This window comes from Toxorhynchites rutilus, chromosome 3 (genome assembly GCF_029784135.1).
Source record: "Toxorhynchites rutilus septentrionalis strain SRP chromosome 3, ASM2978413v1, whole genome shotgun sequence".
NCBI classification, from domain to species: domain Eukaryota; kingdom Metazoa; phylum Arthropoda; class Insecta; order Diptera; family Culicidae; genus Toxorhynchites; species Toxorhynchites rutilus.
The window spans coordinates 216,419,151-216,439,571 of record NC_073746.1 but is presented as its reverse complement, the minus strand read 5'-3'; the positions used below and the strand labels follow the sequence as shown (position 1 = coordinate 216,439,571).

The window sequence follows — 20,421 nt, the reverse complement described above, 5'->3', positions numbered from 1 at the left end:
CAACTTATCCAAACTACACGTAGAAATACACAATATGGCTCTTAATCTCATTGATTTCATTTGTAGACTTTTTAAAGTAGCATACAATTTGTTCGATTCTAATTTGTTATTTTGCTAATTTTCGGTTTGTTCATCATTAATTTTACATTCAATTTAATATAAGTTAACTTCATACCAAGAAGTAAAACAATGAAACAATAATAATGAAGAAATAAAGAAATTAGGAAATAATATACATAGACCATTCTTGTTGAACATTACAACTAGTGACGAATCATTGTGTTTTAATGCGATTTATGAAACTCAGATGAGTATGAATCGAAGAAAAGCCGCTTGCATTTCCTCAAATCGAAAAGCAACATTTCGACTACTAATCCTCTGTTGTTCCACAAAATGTGACATGACAGAACGTCGGTGAAAAATGTATCTGTAATACTTAGTCAGCCGTCAGACGATCTTGTTCACTCTACCATATATTTTGTGTAGTCTAATATAAGGTAGAACTGTACCGTTTCACCCTATATATTTCCAAAGTCATGGTTGTTGAAGTTGGTAAATTTGCATTTACAGACTTGTCATATTGCTGCTGAACGTTTATGTTTTTCTATGTTTCCACAACAACCCTTCCTATGGTTCATTTTCGCTCAGAAATTTGTCGCGCGAGAGAGAGCGATAGTTACTTACCAAAAAAAAATGAAACACCTGAGAAAATCACAATAAACAACGATCGCGAGCGTTGGCGCTTTACAGAGGGGGATGGGAGGATTTTGGGTTCCAGCTTTTCGCGCTTTTCTGCCATCTGCACTGATGCCGTTCAGTTTATCTTTGAGCGCAAACTTCTCCGGTTGTAAATTTTCTGGTGGATGGTTTGACGAAGAGTGAACTGTAACTGAAGGGGATCGTTAGAGAGGAAAGCGAATTATGAAGAGTTGTGATCGTTCTTGATTATGTAAAAATGTGATATATTTCCGTGAATTTGCGAAAGAGTTGTTTTCACCATGTGGATAACAGTGCGACGGAAGCGAATTGTTCAAACATTATGCTATGTGTTCTATTTTATATTGATCGTAACAAGTGATGGTAAGTGTTTCCGTGTTAATACGTGATGCTAGTAGAAAAAGGGTCAAACAGTCCAAGTGACGAACCTATTCCAGTTACAACAATCTGATTTAACCCCTTCCCGTATTATTTAATACGTCACACATCAAGTGATTTCACTATTCTACTGAGCGTTCTAGCGCCCTATGTTATTCAAGTACTAGCACCCTATGTTATTCAATTACCCACGAGTGAGACTTGATGTGGTACGGGAAAGGGTTAAGATTTATATACTACTTCTCGAAAACGGTATACTTTTGATATAGTTTGTGTGCATATATTTGTCTCGTGTCGCAGTAGAGTCCATGAGTGTAAACGATTTTCGTAATAACATAAATGAAGATCAATCAAATAATCAAAAGTGCCATCAAAATTGAGTGTGTATTAAAAATGTTCAGAACATCAATTTAAGGTGAAGGTAGAAGCTAGCCACAAATGGCTGCCACAATGGCGCTCATTTCTTTCATCTCCCTCCCTTACCCCTCGCCCGAAAATCAATAATTTTGAGAAATAATGTGAAGAAAATGATCGTTTGCACACACTTCCCACCAAGTAATGTTAACCAAAATCTAATCGATTACTCACCAAATATTAAATTTTCATCTGCCGTCGAAATTTATAGTGGAAAACGTCGTAAAACTCGAGCTAGTGCTCTGAAAGTTAACTTTTAATTTTTCAATTTTCCGCAATGGTTTTGTTTGTGCTTGTGAAAACATCGTTACTTTTTCGACACAGATGCCAGACAACATCATCGAAACAGCTATAAAAACCTTTCAATAAAATGTTATTCCTGAGTCACAGCGTTTCATGTCATGAAAATTAATAAAATAAAATTGTGTTGATATCAATACAATTATTATTTTTACGTTCAATAGGTCTATAATGTAAGTTTTAGCAACTTTAATATTGGTTAAGAAAATTGTATTTCAAAAATAGTAAACGGAAAAGTATTACATTCAATCAAAATGACTCGGCCAACGAAGAGAAGGGTTAAGGCTCTCCAACGTGAATATCTGAAAACAATACGATCAACGAAGGAAAATATTAAGGAATTATCAACATCGAGTTACTGTGCGGAAAAACTTTTCAATACCAAAAGAGCCCAATTCGCATGTGTTATAAATTTACTCATGTTACGCTCGCGTATAATCAAAATTTTACTTCATATGCAAATACACCTTCTATATATATTTATATTTGCAATTGTTCATCGGAACACATCGTTCATACATTTTACTTCAGTATTGAATTGTTATTTTTTTCAAATGTATTCTACGACTGGTGTCAGTGAAGCGCCACACAGTCTGATAAGTGAATTGATCTATTTACGTACAAAGATCAAAACAAACGAAACAAATTGCTCTTCTCTCACAAACATTGTTACCCCATTTTTACACGTGGTTTTACCTATACTACCACAAAGGCTACCTTCCACCTTCACCTTAACGCAATTCACTCGAGCTTCAGAGATTATTCACGCTTCCCCGGTACAAATTGACTTATGGAAAAATGGCAGCAGCAGCAGATTTCAACAAGGGGTCATAATAGGTCCGATACTACAAAGGCGGAGAGAAGTTTTCCCATCTTTCGTACAATATCTGGATATCACAATGGATAAGTCTTTTCCTTTTATTTTTTTTAATCCCATTTGTTTATTTAAGGCTCATTAGCATTTTAGCTGTAACAGAGCCGAATTTTTATCGTGTACATGTCACATGTCTATCATATCTATAATTAGCACATTATACAGTTGCCATTTTTCGGCGTTAGAGTATTCCCTTCTATACCATTGCATATGGCACACACTTACATAGTATCCATAGTATCCATTTGGGCGTAAGAGTTTTCCTTCTGTTCTTCCATTATCCAGATAGACCGGTCAGCGGAGACAGTTGATTGATCATTGTTGAGTTACTTATATAACAGCAGCCCGATGTGTCTTGCAGAGCAGAGCAATTGTATGGATGAATCGATCTTAATTCGACCGTGTTTCGATCTCCATCGCTGATGGTTGTTGCGTGAACGTAGTTCTTCTGTAACAACACAAAGATGGTCAATGAGGGCCCTGAGTTTTGAACTCACGATCGATTGCTTACTAAGCGAACGCACAATCAATGTGGCTACGGAGACCCCCAACAGTCTTTTCCTTTTGCCGTGAAACATTCATTCAGAGATTTTTTTCACATCTTTGTTCAAACATGTGTGCTGCTCAGCGATTGCGTGATTTATACCACAGTGTGGTACTCATTAGATCTAGTGTCAAAGTACTAAACAAACATTCCTTACATTCTCTCGCGATATCCATATTTTATGGAAAAAAGAGCAAAGCGACTTCTTCGGAAGATGCTCACGCACTTCTTTTATCTTTAGCTGACATTAGAAGCTCGTTAATTATTTCTCCACTCCTCCTGTGGTTCTGAAAATATATGATTAACTACTCTGCTGAAGTCGTCCGTGGGCTCTATCAGGTGAATACGATGCTCAACGGTCAAATCATTAAGTACAATTCGGGCTCAGTACAATGGCGTGTTGTCATCATGCAAAATCCAAGAATTGTCGGCCTACTTTTCCGACCATTTGCGACGTACAGCAATTCTCAAACGCTTCAAAACGGATAAATAATATGTGCATCGGCACACGAAGTTTCGTTCGCAAAACAAAATTTCAAACAAATTTTTTACTCAACAAAATTATCCATGGTGAAATGCGACAAATTGAAAAAAGTTGACAGATGTAAACAAACACCAGGCAGACACTAATGATCGGATAGCACTAAAACCTGACAGATGTGCGTCTTAAGGTAGTACTAACATAAGAAAAAAAGCAAACCGGTTCCCGCATGCACGATGAACGGACTAGTGGTATCGTCGTTACTCAAATCGGCAATCTTTTTTCATTTAAAACGAAAAAGCTAAAGAAAGATTTTTTCACATGAACTTTTCCGTGGTGAAATCTCTCACTAAATAACCACCAATTACTGAATAGGGGAATGAACTTTTATAGAAGAATCACTAACGAATGATGTTCATTCTAAAGTTTGAAAGATTTTTTTTTAAACATATAATTATCATGGTCGGGGGAAGAAGGTGGGAGGCGGACCAACCCCTTGTTGGGTTTTCGTATGGCTATCACTCTCACTTGTCTCCAGTCATGCCGGACAATATTCAGCTCCAGAAACATGTTGAACAAGTTCAGCAAACGCTGTTTTGCCAAATCGGGAAGATTTTTCAACAAGTTGAATTTAATCTTGTCCGACCCCGGAGCTGAATTGTTACTTGAGAGAAGGGCAATTGAGAATTCCACCATCGAAAAATTTTGATAATCGCTTTGAAGTGGGACGACGCGTACGACGTTTTGTGCAGGAACGGAGTCGGGACAAACCTTCCTTGCAAAGTTGAAAATCCAACGGTCAGAGTATTCCACACTTTCGTTTGTATGGTTTCAGCCCGCATTTTCCTCGCCGTATTCCAAAGAGTGCTCACAGCGGTCTCCCTTGACAAACCATTGACGAACTTCCGCCAATATCCACGTTTTTTTTGCTTTAATCAAACCTTTTAGTCTGGCGTGTTATTTGGCATATAAATCTCAACTAAGTACTAATAACAATGACGCAAGTAATACTTCGTTGAGACAGCGAAGTTCTTCTAGGAACGTTAGTGCCATTTAAGAAGAAGCTACAAAATTAAGTGCTTCGTCATTCGGCATACAGCACATACCGCCACAGAACTCATCCACAGTTTGTGTGATTATAATTTCATCTCCTTTTCACATTTCTGGAGTGCAGTGTTTGAAGAGTTACTGTAAAGCCTAAGGTCTTGGAACTCTTCTTAGACGAAAACCGCCAGAAATAAGTAGATGAGTTCTTAAGACATACGACATCCAAATGCATCGAGCTTGATATTACCGCCTTGATCCGCCGAAAAACACGTCAGATTCAAGAAGGAGTTTCTTGAACGTTGCCGGAGGAAGCACAAGAACTGATGTACGAATGTTTGAATAAATTCAAAGAAGAATTTACCACGCACAAGAAAGCTATCGAAGGCATGAAGTTTTTTGCAGTTTTTTTTCCAAAATATATATTTTATTAAGGCACATATGGCGTTAGCCTGACGGGGCCGGGAGTTCTACATTTTGACAATTTTTGTCTTACGACTATGTTAGTAATATGTAACCGATTACTAGCGGTTGGCTCGAGGTTAGTAAAGGGTGTGTCACATCAAATTGCATCACGGAAAAAACGCTGTAGAAATTTAATTTTTAGGAATTATATCTTCAGCTTTCGCTTATAATCAGATAAGAGTGTATAGATCACGTTGGCCATGCTTCACTGTCAATTTTTCGTAAATTTGGAAAAATGTCGTCGAACGAAAAAGAGCGTCGTGAATTAATCCTGCGCACTCATTTCGAGAATCCGGAGTTGTCACATCGGGACATCGGTAAGATGCTGGGAATCGTCCAATCCACGGTCAGCAGAGTACTAAAACGATACTTCGAGAACCTAACCATCGACCGGAAGGTGAAGAACGGCAAAAATGGATGCTCCGTCAGTGAAAAAGATCACAAGCGCGTAGTTAAGCAGTTTAGACGTGATCCGAGAAGTTCGGTCCGGGATGTCGCCAATAAGCTGAATTTGTCAAGTTCATTCGTCCAGCGGACCAAGCAGCGGGAGGGCCTGCGTACATACAAGGTTCAGAAGGCTCCTAACCGCGACGAAACATCTTCTCAACAGATAATTACAACAAGATTTTTCTGTGTTGTGGCAGATCTCATTGCCGATTCGGGTTGACACGTTACACCCTAGGTTGAATGTAGGGCCTGAAGTATCGGCTGGAATTAGGCTTAGGTTTGCTCAGCTGTCTGGTCTCGAAAATGATCGCATTAGTAGGTCGTTGTCGGGTATCTAGTAAAGCGGGAATTCCTTTGTAAATTAAAGGCTAATGCTGACATAGGTATTGGGTTCAATCTCTGATCGGTCAAGGATTTTTTCGGAAACTTTCTTGACATGCCTTGGGATAAGTAATGGGCCTGAAGTATCGGCTAGAATTAGGCTTGGGTATGCTCAGCTGCTCGAACTCGGAAACGATAGTACCGTGACCGGGAATCTGATAAAGCGGGAATTCCCTTGTAAATTCTTGGCTAATACTGACATAGGTATTGGGTTCAATTCCCGATCGGTCTAGGGTCTTCCCGAGTTGGAAATTCTCTCGACACGCCATGGAATAAATACGTACAGATGATGATTTAAGTTGTTCTCTCGATTACGAATCTATGCATGTGATACAACCAGTCCGTTTTTTTGTTTTATTATTCAATATGCTAACTGGTTAGATTTATATTAAAATAAATTTCGTTATAACTATAATTATCAGAAAAAATAACCCGTTCTGTTCAAACTTTTGTGAGGGGACCATCATCATGATTTCATATAACGAGTAAATTATTGTTTGTGTGTGTTTTTGTTTATTTTATTTCTTATTTTATTCATTTTATCTTAAGACTATGATGATGATGATGTTGATTGGTTTTGTTTTAATTTCATTTTAGTTTTTCAATTAAATTTAAAAAATAAAATAATTGTGAAGTCTGTAATAGTTTGAGCCCGCGCGTGTTGACAAACATAGAAAGGCTTGAGATCGAACATAAGCAAAAACAGTTTTCCGCGAATAAAATAAAATCATTCCAAGGGGTTTAATGTGGAAAGTGAAGCTAGGGATAGCTCGATCGAAATACTTGTAAATTCATCTTCTCAACAGATAATTACAACCAGATTTTTCTGTGTTGTGGCAGATCTCATTGCAGATTCGGGTTGACACGTTACACCCTAGGTTGAATGTAGGGCCTGAAGTATCGGCTGGAATTAGGCTTAGGTTTGCTCAGCTGTCTGGTCTCGAAAATGATCGCATTAGTAGGTCGTTGTCGGGTATCTAGTAAAGCGGGAATTCCTTTGTAAATTAAAGGCTAATGCTGACATAGGTATTGGGTTCAATCTCTGATCGGTCAAGGATTTTTTCGGAAACTTTCTTGACATGCCTTGGGATAAGTAATGGGCCTGAAGTATCGGCTAGAATTAGGCTTGGGTATGCTCAGCTGCTCGAACTCGGAAACGATAGTACCGTGACCGGGAATCTGATAAAGCGGGAATTCCCTTGTAAATTCTTGGCTAATACTGACATAGGTATTGGGTTCAATTCCCGATCGGTCTAGGGTCTTCCCGAGTTGGAAATTCTCTCGACACGCCATGGAATAAATACGTACAGATGATGATTTAAGTTGTTCTCTCGATTACGAATCTATGCATGTGATACAACCAGTCCGTTTTTTTGTTTTATTATTCAATATGCTAACTGGTTAGATTTATATTAAAATAAATTTCGTTATAACTATAATTATCAGAAAAAATAACCCGTTCTGTTCAAACTTTTGTGAGGGGACCATCATCATGATTTCATATAACGAGTAAATTATTGTTTGTGTGTGTTTTTGTTTATTTTATTTCTTATTTTATTCATTTTATCTTAAGACTATGATGATGATGATGTTGATTGGTTTTGTTTTAATTTCATTTTAGTTTTTCAATTAAATTTAAAAAATAAAATAATTGTGAAGTCTGTAATAGTTTGAGCCCGCGCGTGTTGACAAACATAGAAAGGCTTGAGATCGAACATAAGCAAAAACAGTTTTCCGCGAATAAAATAAAATCATTCCAAGGGGTTTAATGTGGAAAGTGAAGCTAGGGATAGCTCGATCGAAATACTTGTAAATTCATCTTCTCAACAGATAATTACAACCAGATTTTTCTGTGTTGTGGCAGATCTCATTGCAGATTCGGGTTGACACGTTACACCCTAGGTTGAATGTAGGGCCTGAAGTATCGGCTGGAATTAGGCTTAGGTTTGCTCAGCTGTCTGGTCTCGAAAATGATCGCATTAGTAGGTCGTTGTTGGGTATCTAGTAAAGCGGGAATTCCTTTGTAAATTCAGAGCTAATACTGACATAGATATTGGGTTCAATTCCCGATCGGTCTAGGGTCTTCCCGGGTTGGAAATTCTCTCGACATGCCATGGAATAAATACGTTTAGATAATGGCTTAAATTGTTCTTTCGTTTAGTAATCTATGTCTGCGAGATAACCAATCCGTTTTCTTGTTAAATTTAATTTGCTCACTGGTTAGTTGATGAAAAAATATAAATACTGTAGTATAATCATTGTCAATAAGAGAACTCGTCTCGCTCAGACCTTTCCGGGGGAATGAGGTGGGACCATCATCATTTATAAAAGATGAACGAACAACAACTGGACAAATTTGCTTGAAAGCTGTCTTCATTCTACGACGACGATTTAGAGCAAGATCTCCTGATAGAAATATCAAGATTTAGAAGATGATCGCTGTAAGAATGATAACAGAGGACTTTGCTAGTATCGTGGAGCGTCTGTGTCTAACGATATTCGTATCGGTTGCGTCTAATGAAAGTAGTCTTCCGATGTTTGAGTTCGCACCGGGTGCGAAAGCTCCACTCGACGCCACTGGTAGTCGAAAAGACCATTCAAAAGGTTTTACTAAAATCCAACAATTACGAATCATGATAAATACGTTTCTTGGTTCTATAAATTTGATTTTCCATCATAAAACGAAAACAAAGCTTAGATAATAATCTTAGCATAGATAATAAGGTTTGATTGAAGGGGTGACACCCTAGACACCGCCCCGGGTGTCATCCAGTCAGGCTACGCCACTGGATGAGAACCTTGGTTTTCTTTCCACAGCTGTAAATCTCTTGCCAAATCAAGAACTTTTGGCAAATTTATCAGCGAAAACGAACTTAAATTTGCTGGAGACATCTACTTTGACAGGGGCCTCATAGAATTTCAGACCTGAGAGCTGTCCAAAATCCATCTTCTCCTACATTTGTTTATACATCAGCATGAATCCTTCGGAGGGCAGGGACGGAAATTACGATAAACATTTCGCATACGGATTCTCTGGATGGTGCTTTGGTTAGAGTTGTGTTTTTCGGCGATGTTGTAGTCAGAGTATTCGCTTTTGTCTTAATTGTTCTTAATACCTTCAACCTCAGTTTCTGATCAGGGACTATAGTGCACAGTTCTATTTAGAGTCCGATACTGACACGAGAACTATGATCAGCCGCCCTTGATTTGGGGTACGAACATTGTTTCGAGTCCATGGTGAACAGAACGCTGAGATAGGCTACACTCTCCGTGGAGATGAGCCCTTTCCTCCTCCTTTCATATCAGCAAACCAAGATACCATGGAGGATGGCTACCCTATCTTCGTTATGGTTCCTCGTAATAGGCAGCACCGCGAGGAGGAGTTACTGGCTTGAAGCTGGTAAATCAAGAATGGGTCTATTTTTATCCCTGCAGGCACATAAAGTACCGATGGTACTTTTCTGCAAACAACTACACATCCCCGTAATATCGTTCATATTATGAAATTGAGTATGCTAAAATAGTGTATATTGCTACAATGTTAGAATTATTTCTTTTCTACAGATCTCACACCAAGAAATGCATATTATCATTCGTCCCCAAAAGAACAGGCCAGTTCTGTCATTAGGATAAAAAATCAAATAAAAAGGATACTCAACATGCAACCGGACAACGCTACTCTGGACAATTACATTCTGTCAATATTTAACGTACAGAATATTAATCCTACCTACGTTTTTCTGCTCCCCAGTGGCGATAAGAAACATATTCAAAAATTGATATATCAGAAAAGTGATTTCCTCGAAGCGCAATTTCCAAACATCTCCTCAATCAATAAATTCAAACGAAGCTTAAACTACTCGCTAGATGAATATAGAGCGGATAAATACACCGATCAAGAAATGGGAACTTTTGCCAGTTCCGACGATGATTACACTGCGGATGATGGATTGATGGATATTGTAGAGGAAAATATGCGAACTGAACGAAATTTCATCCAATTCATGGATGATTTGAATCACGGCTTAGAGGGTAGCTTCAGAAAACAATTACTGAAGCAAAAGAATGCATCATCTAGGAAATTGCAGAGTACGCAAAGTGTCGGCTGGGATGAGCTAGGTCTGGAGGGATGGAGTGGGGGACTGAAAGCAGTGACGGAACAAACGTTGGAACAGCCATTGCTGCAAAGGTAACCGACAGCCGCTCTGATTGCTCATTGTGTGAACATAAATTTGTCTATTATTCTATTCGAGGCCTAAAACTAAATCAGCTGATCGTGAACCTTTCATAAACATTCAAGCAAACTTTGATCCTCTGAAGTTTCTCAGGACACCGATTCCAACTAGGCCTGTTGAAATCGAAACCACCAACGGCGTTGGGAATGGTACATTCGTTCCACCGCGGCATAAAAATCCAGCACTATTGCTAAGTTATGACCATGAGAAGAAATTGGAAGAAATTTGGAATCAAACACAAACTTTTAGTGGAAAACCAGTTCGCTTGCCAATCACAAGTAGCCGAGATGCCCATCATGACGATGACGTATTTATAGCGCGCGCAAACAATCCCTTTGGGCACTCAACGAAATGGCGTTGGAGGTAAGCATATGCTTCCTTTTATATATTGCATTCTTAGATCTTGAATAAATTCGAAAAGCATTGAGTATTGAAGATGCGATACAGGCATTGTTCGAGTGTCAGTCTATTCATAATGAAATGTCAAATAAAACTAAACACAAAACAAGTGACAGCTACCAAAAAAGCGTACAGGAAATGCAGGACAAGTAAAGGGATTATTGATAAAATTATTGTTGAATTGTTGAATTATAAAAAATAAATAAAAAAAAACTACGCTTTACTTTTCAATGGGACCTATCTGCTCCGATCGATTTTCTTCATCGACATTCTCCACCGTTAATAACTTAGCGGTAAAATAATTTCCTGATGTGTTTGAGGATCTGCATTCTAGAAGAGAACCTTGTTTATCGAACAATCTTACAAAAATACCGCAAAATCCGTCTACAAGATACAAGATAGGTCCTATTGAAAAGTTAAGCGTAGTTTTTTTTTATTTATTTTTTATAATTCAACAATTCAACAATAATTTTATCAATAATCCCTTCACTTGTCCTGCATTTCCTGTATCTACATGTGTATTTATAAATACTTATTTTACCTACTTCCACTTTTTTGGCGAAAGGTAAACCCACTGCAGCGACGCCAATCCGGTTTAACTCACGTAATTCAGCTAACGATTACCGCCTAATGTGACGTTACAAGCCGCCCATGAATTTTTATTCACTGTGTACCTGCTGATGCTCACGGAGCCGTTGCATGTGGGAAAACGCACCACGCGAACAAGAGCTAATTTTAAATAAAATATCATAAACTTCCGTTTCTAGTGGTTGCGCAACTTAGTGAGGGAGAAAATATGACAGAAAAAATGGTATGAATAAAATGTCCAAACTGATAAAACGAGTACCATTTCTTCGGTGCTGGTCTCTGGTCTCGGTTATTGTGCATCGTACTTGAATCTCAAGTAGCCCCTCCGCAGTAGTTGCCTATAAAATATTTTCAAAGACACTAAGTCGGCAGTTTTTCAAGGCATAGCGTAAACCCGGTTTCGCGGGAAACCGAAACCCGTCGCCAGTTCATCTACTGCCCTACATTTGCACGGGTCGATTAAAATGCATTTAATTCAAAGGAACTTCAGCTCCGTTGCGTCACGCAGCGTTGGATGTCGGCTGTTCGGACAATAACATTATGTGAATAGGTCTTTTGTTTCGTATTCCTCGTGAGATGATAACAATAATTCGACAAACATTATACAACTATTTTTTTCAGCAACGACACTGATGAAACAAACAACGTTATTGGAGAGTCGGCACCAACGAGAGAAGGCCGCTCGAAACGTGGTGTATACAACCTGTATTCTATGATTAAGTGTGCCACTGGATGTGATCCAATTATTTACAAAGGCTATGGGTGCTATTGCGGATTTCTCGGATCAGGGCAAGCATTGGATGGGATAGACAGGTGCTGCAAGATGCATGACTACTGCTACACAGCATCGAATTGCCCCATGTTTCTGGAGTATTTTGTACCGTATTTGTGGAAATGCTATCGCGGGCGACCATTATGTGGTAAGTAATTTTATCATATTTTCAATTTTTATAAAATTTATCATTTTAGAGCATTTTTTTAGTTGATTTTCAACATCCGACGTAGATTTATTCTGTTCTGTGTGTCGTTCGTGAAATTGTTTTCGGAATGGCTCAAGAAATAAACTTTACGATTGAAGAGAGAACACGTGTTTATTAGACATATATATATTTTGGAATGAATAAAATGCGAAGGTTAAACTGACAGCTACAGTACACACCACAGTAGCGGCGGTTGCATTAGAGACAACTGTGCTGCCAGAGGTTGTTCTTTAACACCCCTGCTCAACCGCTGCAGCTCGCCATACCGATTGCACTTCGATGCTTTTGAAAAACTGCCGCAGGTAGAAATTTTGTCATCATATCTGCTTGCTGATCCGAAGATGGTAGGTATTGAAGGTTGATTCGACCTTGTTTAACCAAATCCCGTAAGAAGTGGAATTTTACATCCACATGTTTCAATCGTCCGAAATTTTTCGCGTTCTCGGTAATCCGCATCGCCGACTGATTGTCCTCATAGAACGTTGTCGCCTCCTTCGGTTCATGCCACAGGTCCCGTAGCAAACGTATCAACCACATTTCATGACATGCTGCAGTACACAATGCAGTAAGTTCCGCTTCCGTTGACGACAAGGTCACTATCTGTTGTTTACGGGTTATCCATCCGACCGTTGCTCCAAACACTTTGAAGATACAGCCACTGACGGAGCGTCTATCGAACTGATCGTTGGCCCAATCAGCGTCACAATATACATCCACTGCTGGTACATCTTTCCGTCTGCGGTATACCAAGCCCATAGTGACGGTTCCTTTGATGTACCGTAGAACCCTTTTTAAATGCACCCAGTGAATTTCATTTGGGCAACTCTGAAACTGGCTCAGAAAGTTCACAGCAGCTGCCAAATCGGGTCTCGTTGTCATTGCTGCATAAGTTAAACAACCTACTAATTCTCGATACGGCTTAGTAATCCTTTCCTCTTCAGCTCCTTTTTTAGCAACTTCAACCTATGTTCCAAAGGGGTTGAGATCGGCTTACACTCGGTCATCTCGAATCTTTTTAAAACATCTTCATGATATTGCTGCTGGCTTATCCTCATGACTCCAGCTTCCAGATCGTAGTCGATTCGCATCCCCAGAAAACATTTGATGACACCGATGTCAGTCATTTCAAATTCTCGGGATAAGAGATTCTTAACCATGTTGACTGCCTTGGGCGATCCCGCTATCAAAACATCATCAACGTACAAAACGATGATCAACTTCTCAGATCCAATCGCGCGGATATACAGGCATTGGTCATTTTCGCTTCTTCGAAATTTCAGCCGTTTCTCGACGAAAGTGTGGAACCGCTCATTCCACGCACGTGAAGCCTGTTTCAACCCATAAATGAACTTTTCTAGACGACACACCAAACCCTCTCCTTGCTCAAAACCCTCCGGCTGCACCATGTAAATTTCTTCCGTCAGCGATCCGTTCAGGAAGGCGGTCTTCACGTCCATTTGATGAACGACCAACTTCTCCTGGTTCGCTAGAGCTAACACTGTGCGCAGAGTATCCAGCTTTGCAACTGGAGAATACGTTTCGCTGTAGTACAATCCATATCTTTGGCTGAATCCTCGAGCCACCAAACGTGCCTTGTATCGGTCTGGTGCTCCATCCAGGCCGCGTTTTACCTCAAAGACCCACTTGTTGGTAATCGGGGTACGGTTTCCTGGTAGTTTCGCCAACTTCCAGGTTCCGTTCTTCTGTAAAGAATCCATTTCTTCACGGATGGCAACCTCCCACAGGTTCCAATCAGGTCGATTTCGTGCTTCAGCTAGGCTGCTAGGAAGATTTTCGACGTAGCTAGTTGCATTTAGCGCGTATGCAGCATAATCCATATCATAATCCGCATGCCATAATGGTACATTTCGATTCCGCTGCAGTCTACCGGAATTATCACTATTCGGCTCTTCCTGTTGTGATGATCTGCATTCATGATTTTCTGCCACCTGTCGTCGGCCAGAATCCTGCCTACCGTCATCATCACAGAAACTATCGAACTCTTCATTCGACTCGTCATCGGAGATCGGGATTTCTTGCTGCTCAATACTCCTATTATCCTTTACACAATTCTTCGGAATAGAGAAAACATCACTTGGCGAAACTGGGTCAATCTTTGATTTCATCTCCTTAACTTCAAGAAAATCAACATCGCGAGCGTGAATTATTTTGCCAACTCTCGGGTTCCATACGCGATAACCGTTGTTAGCGTACCCCAAGCCTTCACATCCATCTTGCTTCGCTGTTCCTTCGGGACATGAACATACACACTACATCCAAATATACGAAGTTTACTCACATCTGGTTTGCAGCCCTCCCATAATTCAAACGGTGTAACATCCGACGCAATTGCTGACGATGGACTACGATTCAGCAGATACGCAGCGGTTTGGATCGCCTGACCCCAAAACCGCTTATCCGCCTTAGAATCCTCCAGCATGGAACGGGCCTTCTCCACTAGAGATCGGTTGAGCCGCTCACTCACTCCATTCTGTTCAGGCGTGTGAGGAACAGTCCACTCCACTTGAATGCCCTTGGACTTACAAAATCGATCAAACTGTTTACTTTTGTATTCGCCGCCGTTATCGCAACGCAAACGATGAATTTTATGCTCGAATTTCGCCGACACTAACGCCTCATACGTTTGGAAGCACTCAAAAACCTCGTCCTTCGATGTGATCAGGAATACTACTGCGAAATGACTCCAGTCATCGGTGAAAGTAACAAAATACTTCACCCCTGAAACTCCAACTGGTGTAACCGGACCGCACACATCCGAGTGTATCAGTTCAAGCACACGTGACGAACGCTTTCCGTCACGCACCGCGAAAGACTTCCGAGTTTGCTTGCCCACGATACACGACTCGCACACTACCATGTTCTTGGTATTAGTCGCACTGTTCACTTTCAAACCGGTAACCATCTCATCACGTATTAGTTTTTCGAGACTTCTCGCATTTAAGTGCCCGAACCGATGGTGCCAGACTATCCGGAATCCGTCCACACGTAAGCAATGATTTATTTGCACTTTCTTTACCAACGAAGAAGTTCAAACCGTATAAACGACCGACACGCGAGCCAGTGGCGATCATTTCCGATCCACGCAAGATTTGCACTTTTCCTTTTTCGTAGATCACTTTCATTCCCGCATCGTCTACTCTCATCACCGAAAACAAATTGCACCTTAAATCTGGCACATACAAAACGTCCTTCACTGTGCACTCGATTTGCTTTCCGTTGACTTCAGAGAGAACTCGAACCGTTCCGGAATGTTTCGCCACAATGCACTGCTCATTCTTCGCGATCGCTATTTCAATAGGCGGATCCAACACTTTCAGATCATCGAACAGCGACCTGTCATTCACTAGGTGATCCGAACACCCAGAGTCGATGAACCATTTCACTTTTCGCGATACACACTGTACATCCGATCCCCTGCTGAAACCGACAAAACACACGCCATCTTGCTCTGCAAAATGTGCTTTCGATTTTTCGTTTCTGTTCCCATCCTTTTTCTTCACAGGGCAATCTGACAACTTGTGTCCCTCCTGCTTACACCCGAAACACTTCATCTTCTTTATTTTCGGCTGTTTCTTTGAGCCAGAAAAGGCATCAACACTCGCGGCGGGGGAGCACAATTCAACACCTTTTCGCTTGGTTTCTTCATCAAGCAACCTGCACTTAACAAATTCTAGTGACAAGTTTTCTTCCGGCATTGTCTCAATAGCTGTGACCACGGTGGCATACGAATTGCCAAGAGTAAGCAGTAGGCGGCAGATTACATCAATCTCCTCCAACACTGCGTCTGTCGCTCGGTACTCGCGCACTAATTTGTCGAACCGGAGAAAATGTTGTTGCAGTGTACCACTCTCAAAACGCATTGTAAGCATGTCGCTTTAGATGCATTCTGCTCGCGATACTGCGTCGCTCGAACACACGACGTAATGCATCCCAAATGTCCTTCGGAGCTGGTTTATCCTGGATATATTCCAGCTGCGAATCATGTACACGCGACACTAGTAACAATTTACACTTGCGATCCATTTTCTTTCTTTTCTCACGAGCCACTTCTTTCGTTTTCTTCACGGCTTCATTATCACCAGCCGCTTCCTGCAGCTCTGGTACATCTGCGGCAAAAGTTTGCACACACTCCACGAGCTCGTGCTCCTCCAGGAGTATCAGCATACGAAACTTCCATGCCGCGAAATTTGTGCCGTCGAATAGTGGCAGAAAAACACGATCGACTCTTTCTTCTTCCATTCTAAATCACTTCACCTCAATCACGTTAATTACCCGACGCGTTTACTGGGCCCATAACCTGAAATTGTTTTCGGAATGGCTCAAGAAATAAACTTTACGATTGAAGAGAGAACACGTGTTTATTAGACATATATATATATATTTTGGAATGAATAAAATGCGAAGGTTAAACTGACAGCTACAGTACACACCACAGTAGCGGCGGTTGCATTAGAGACAACTGTGCTGCCAGAGGTTGTTCTTTAAAAGTTCGAAGTATTGTGGCTCGGATGTACAATGAGATGAAAATCTAAAAAATAGGATATAATCTATCTATATATACATATATAAAAATGGATTTCTGTCTGTCTGTCTGATTTTTATGGACTCGGAAACCACTGAACCGATCAACATGAAAATTGGTATGTAGGGGTTTTTGGGGCCGGGGAAGGTTTTCGTGATAGTTTGAAACCCCTCCCCCTTCTGAAACCAAATTTGGCATGTGGAGGTTCTAGAGTGCAATTTAGGGTCCATAGAAATGAAACACAAATTTCTGCGTAACTCGAGAACTAATCAAGCACAATTTGGAATGTGAAGGTTTTTGGGTATGAGAAATGTTTCTATGATGGTCTGACACCCCTCCCTCCTCTGGAATGGAGAGGGGGTCCCATAAAAATTTCAACCAAATATTAGGCTGTCAAAAAAGTCCTGCGGTATTTCCGCGAGGTGTCGTTGTAAGCGCGTAGTTCTAGTTGTATTCATTGTATCGAGTCATACTATAGCTTGTTGGAAATGTATTTTTGCGCGCTATAATATAGTCCTTGACAGTGTTTTGTTTGGTTAAGTCGTTCGTGAGTTATAGTGTCGCAAATATGGAGCAAAATAAAGAGAAAATCCGACATATTTTACAGTACTACTATGACAAAGACAAAAATGCATCTCAAGCTGCCAATAAAATTTGTGCAGTTTATGGACCCGATACAGTTTCCATTTCCACCGCACAACAATGGTTTCAACGTTTTCGTTCTGGTGTAGAGGTCGTCGAAGACGCGCCACGCTCCGGAAGGCCTGTCGTCGAAAATTGCGACAAAATCGCTTAATTAGCCGAGAAAGACCGGCATAGTAGCAGCCGTAGCATCGGCCAAGAGCTGGGGATAAGTCATCAAACCGTTATTAACCATTTGAAGAAGCTTGGATTCACAAAGAAGCTCGATGTATGGGTGCCACACACGTTAACGCAAAAAAAACATCTTTGACCGTATCGACGCATGTGAATCGCTGCTGAATCGCAACAAAATCGACCCGTTTCTGAAGCGGATGGTGACTGGCGATGAAAAGTGGGTCACTTACGACAACGTGAAGCGCAAACGGTCGTGGTCGAAGCCCGCTGAAGCGGCTCAGACGGTGGCCAAGCTCTCATTAACGGCCAGGAAGGTTCTGCTGTGTGTTTGGTGGGATTGTCAAGGAATAATCTATTATGAGCTGCTTCCCTATGGCCAAACGCGCAATTCGGACCTGTACTACTAACAACAGGACCGCTTGAAGGTAGCACTCATGAAGAAGAGGCCATCTTTGATAAACAGAGGCCGCATTGTCTTCCATCAGGACAACGCCAGGCCACACACTTCTTTGGTGACGCGCCAGAAGCTCCGGGAGCTCGGATGGGAGGTTCTTTTGCATCCGCCGTATAGTCCGGACCTTGCATCAAGTGACTACCACCTGTTTTTGTCCATGGCGAACGAGCTAGCTAGTCAGAAGTTAGCCACAAAAGAGGCTTGTGAAAATTGGCTATCCGAGTTTTTTGCCAATAAGGAAGCGAGCTTCTATAACAGGGGTATTATGAAGTTGGCATCTCGTTGGGAACAAGTCATCGAACAAAACGGCGTATATTTGACTTAAAACAGATGATTGTAACTAATTTTATGAACAAATGAAAATTCAAAAAAAATACCGCAGCACTTTTTTGACAGCCTAATATATTCCAACCAAACATGACAATTGAAAATTTTTGGAAAAATCTGAAGAAAAAAGGGAAAATTCGGAAAATTAAATTCCCATATGTTCTACAATTACACAGTGATAAGTGCTGTTTGTCCATTTGATGTTTGCGCTAGCGAAATTGATCTTTGTTCGAAACTGGAAATGGATTTTTATGTGATGAAACGCACTCCTATATCTTCTTCTATCTGTACCAATAAAAAGTATCGCCGAATGTGTTGATAAGAGCAGAACTCGAGGAAGGAATTGTCCGATTTAGGGCATACAAATCAAACATACATACAAATACAAATCAAACACAAATTTCTACATTACTTGGGCATTAATCAAGCAAATGAAACCAAATTAGGCATATTGAGGTATTAGGGTGCAATAAATGTTTCAATGATGGTTAAACTCTGCACCCCCGCCCCTCTCTAAAGGGGGGCTGCCATACAAATGAAACACAAATTTCTGTATCACTCGAGAATATTAATCAAGCAAATGAAACCAAATTTGGCATGTGAAGGTTTTGAAGGTTTTAGGGTGCAATAAATGTTTCTATGGTGGTTAGACTATCCACCCCCTTCTCTAAGGGGGGGGGCTGCCATACAGATAAAACACAAGTTTCTGTATTACTCGAGAATTAATCAAGCAAATGAAACCAAATTTGACATATGGAGGTTTTAGAGTGCAATAAATGTTTCTATGGTAGTTAGACTCTTCACACCCTCTCTAAACGGGAGCTGTCATACAAATGAAACTCAAATTTCTGGATAACTCGGGAATTAATCAAGCAAATGGAACCAAATTTTGCATGTAGAGGTTTTAGGGAGCAACAGATAATTCTATGGTGGTTAGATACTCCTCCCCACTCTCTTAGGTGGGGCCGCCATAAAAATGAAACACAAATTTCTGCATAACTCGAGAATTAATGAAGCAAATGAAACCAAATTTGGCATGTGGAGGTTTTAGGGTTCAATAAATGTTTTTACGATGGTTAGACACTCCACCCCCTCTCTAAGGCCATACAAATGAAAGACAAATTTCTGCATAATTCGAAAACTAAACAAACAAATGGAGCCAAATTTGTCATGCGAATGTTTTAGGGGACACGAAACGTTTCCATGGTGAATAGACACTCCTCCCCTCTTTCTGAGGAGGGGGGGACTGCCATAGAAAGGAAGCATTCATTTCTGCATAATTCAAGAGCTAATCAAGCAAACTGAATCAAATTTGGCATGTGGAGGTTTTAGGGGACAATAAACATTTCTAAAGCCTTTCAACACTCCTCCCACCTTTCTGAGGGGGGAGGAGACTGTCCTAGAAATGAAACACAAATTTCTGCATAACTCGAGAACTAATCAAGTAAATGGAACCAAATTAGGCATAAGGAGGTTTAGTGTACAATGAATGTTTCTATGGTGGTTAAACACTCCACCACTCCTCCCCTCTCTAAGGGGGGCTGCTTTACAAATGAAACCCAAATTACAGGGGGCACACAAACACAAATTAACTCGAGAACTAATCAAACACAATTTGGGATTTGAGGGTTTTTGGGTATGAGAAATGTTTCTATGATGGTATGAAACCCCTCCCTCCTCTGGGATGGAGAAGGGGTCCCATAAAAATATTACACATATTTCAACCAAAAATATTCGAACCAAACATGACAATTGAAATTTTTCGGAGAACTCTGAAGGAAAAAGGGAAAATTCGGAAAATTAAATTCCCATATGTTCTACGCACGATGAAACGCACTCCTACATTTTCTTCTATCTATACCAATAAAAAAAAGTATCGCTGAATGTACTGATAAGAGCAGAACTCGAGGAAGGAATTGTCCGATTTAGGGCTGTCTTTATTCTATCATATTTTCAGTATAAAATATTTATTCCATGTAACGGAGGAACATGTTATTTGCAAGTGGTTGAAAAATATTGAACGAGAATTGTGTC

The 20,421-nt window shown here is 40.4% G+C and overlaps 1 protein-coding gene and 1 long non-coding RNA gene across 4 annotated transcripts in view; one reads left to right on the top strand and one right to left on the bottom strand.

Annotated features, from left to right (window-relative positions):
- The window catches only part of LOC129780475 (uncharacterized), a 24,508-nt gene extending 12,844 nt beyond the window's left edge, over positions 1-11,664 (bottom strand). Inside the window, exon 1 of the long non-coding RNA XR_008743931.1 lies at positions 11,225-11,664. This is a non-coding gene — a long non-coding RNA (uncharacterized LOC129780475). The remainder of the gene's footprint in view (positions 1-11,224) is intronic.
- LOC129780472 (uncharacterized) overlaps positions 737-20,421 on the top strand; it is a 24,775-nt gene continuing 5,090 nt past the window's right edge. The window contains exons 1-4 of one of the 3 annotated variants that reach the window (XM_055788790.1): positions 737-1,080; positions 9,610-10,234; positions 10,299-10,643; positions 11,889-12,187. In XM_055788790.1, the coding sequence (XP_055644765.1) occupies positions 999-1,080; positions 9,610-10,234; positions 10,299-10,643; positions 11,889-12,187 (1,351 nt within the window). In that variant the 5' untranslated portion in view covers positions 737-998. Of the gene's footprint in view, positions 1,081-9,136; positions 9,446-9,609; positions 10,235-10,298; positions 10,644-11,888; positions 12,188-20,421 lie in introns of those variants that run through there. The other 2 variants (XM_055788791.1, XM_055788789.1) reach the window with 2 other exon arrangements.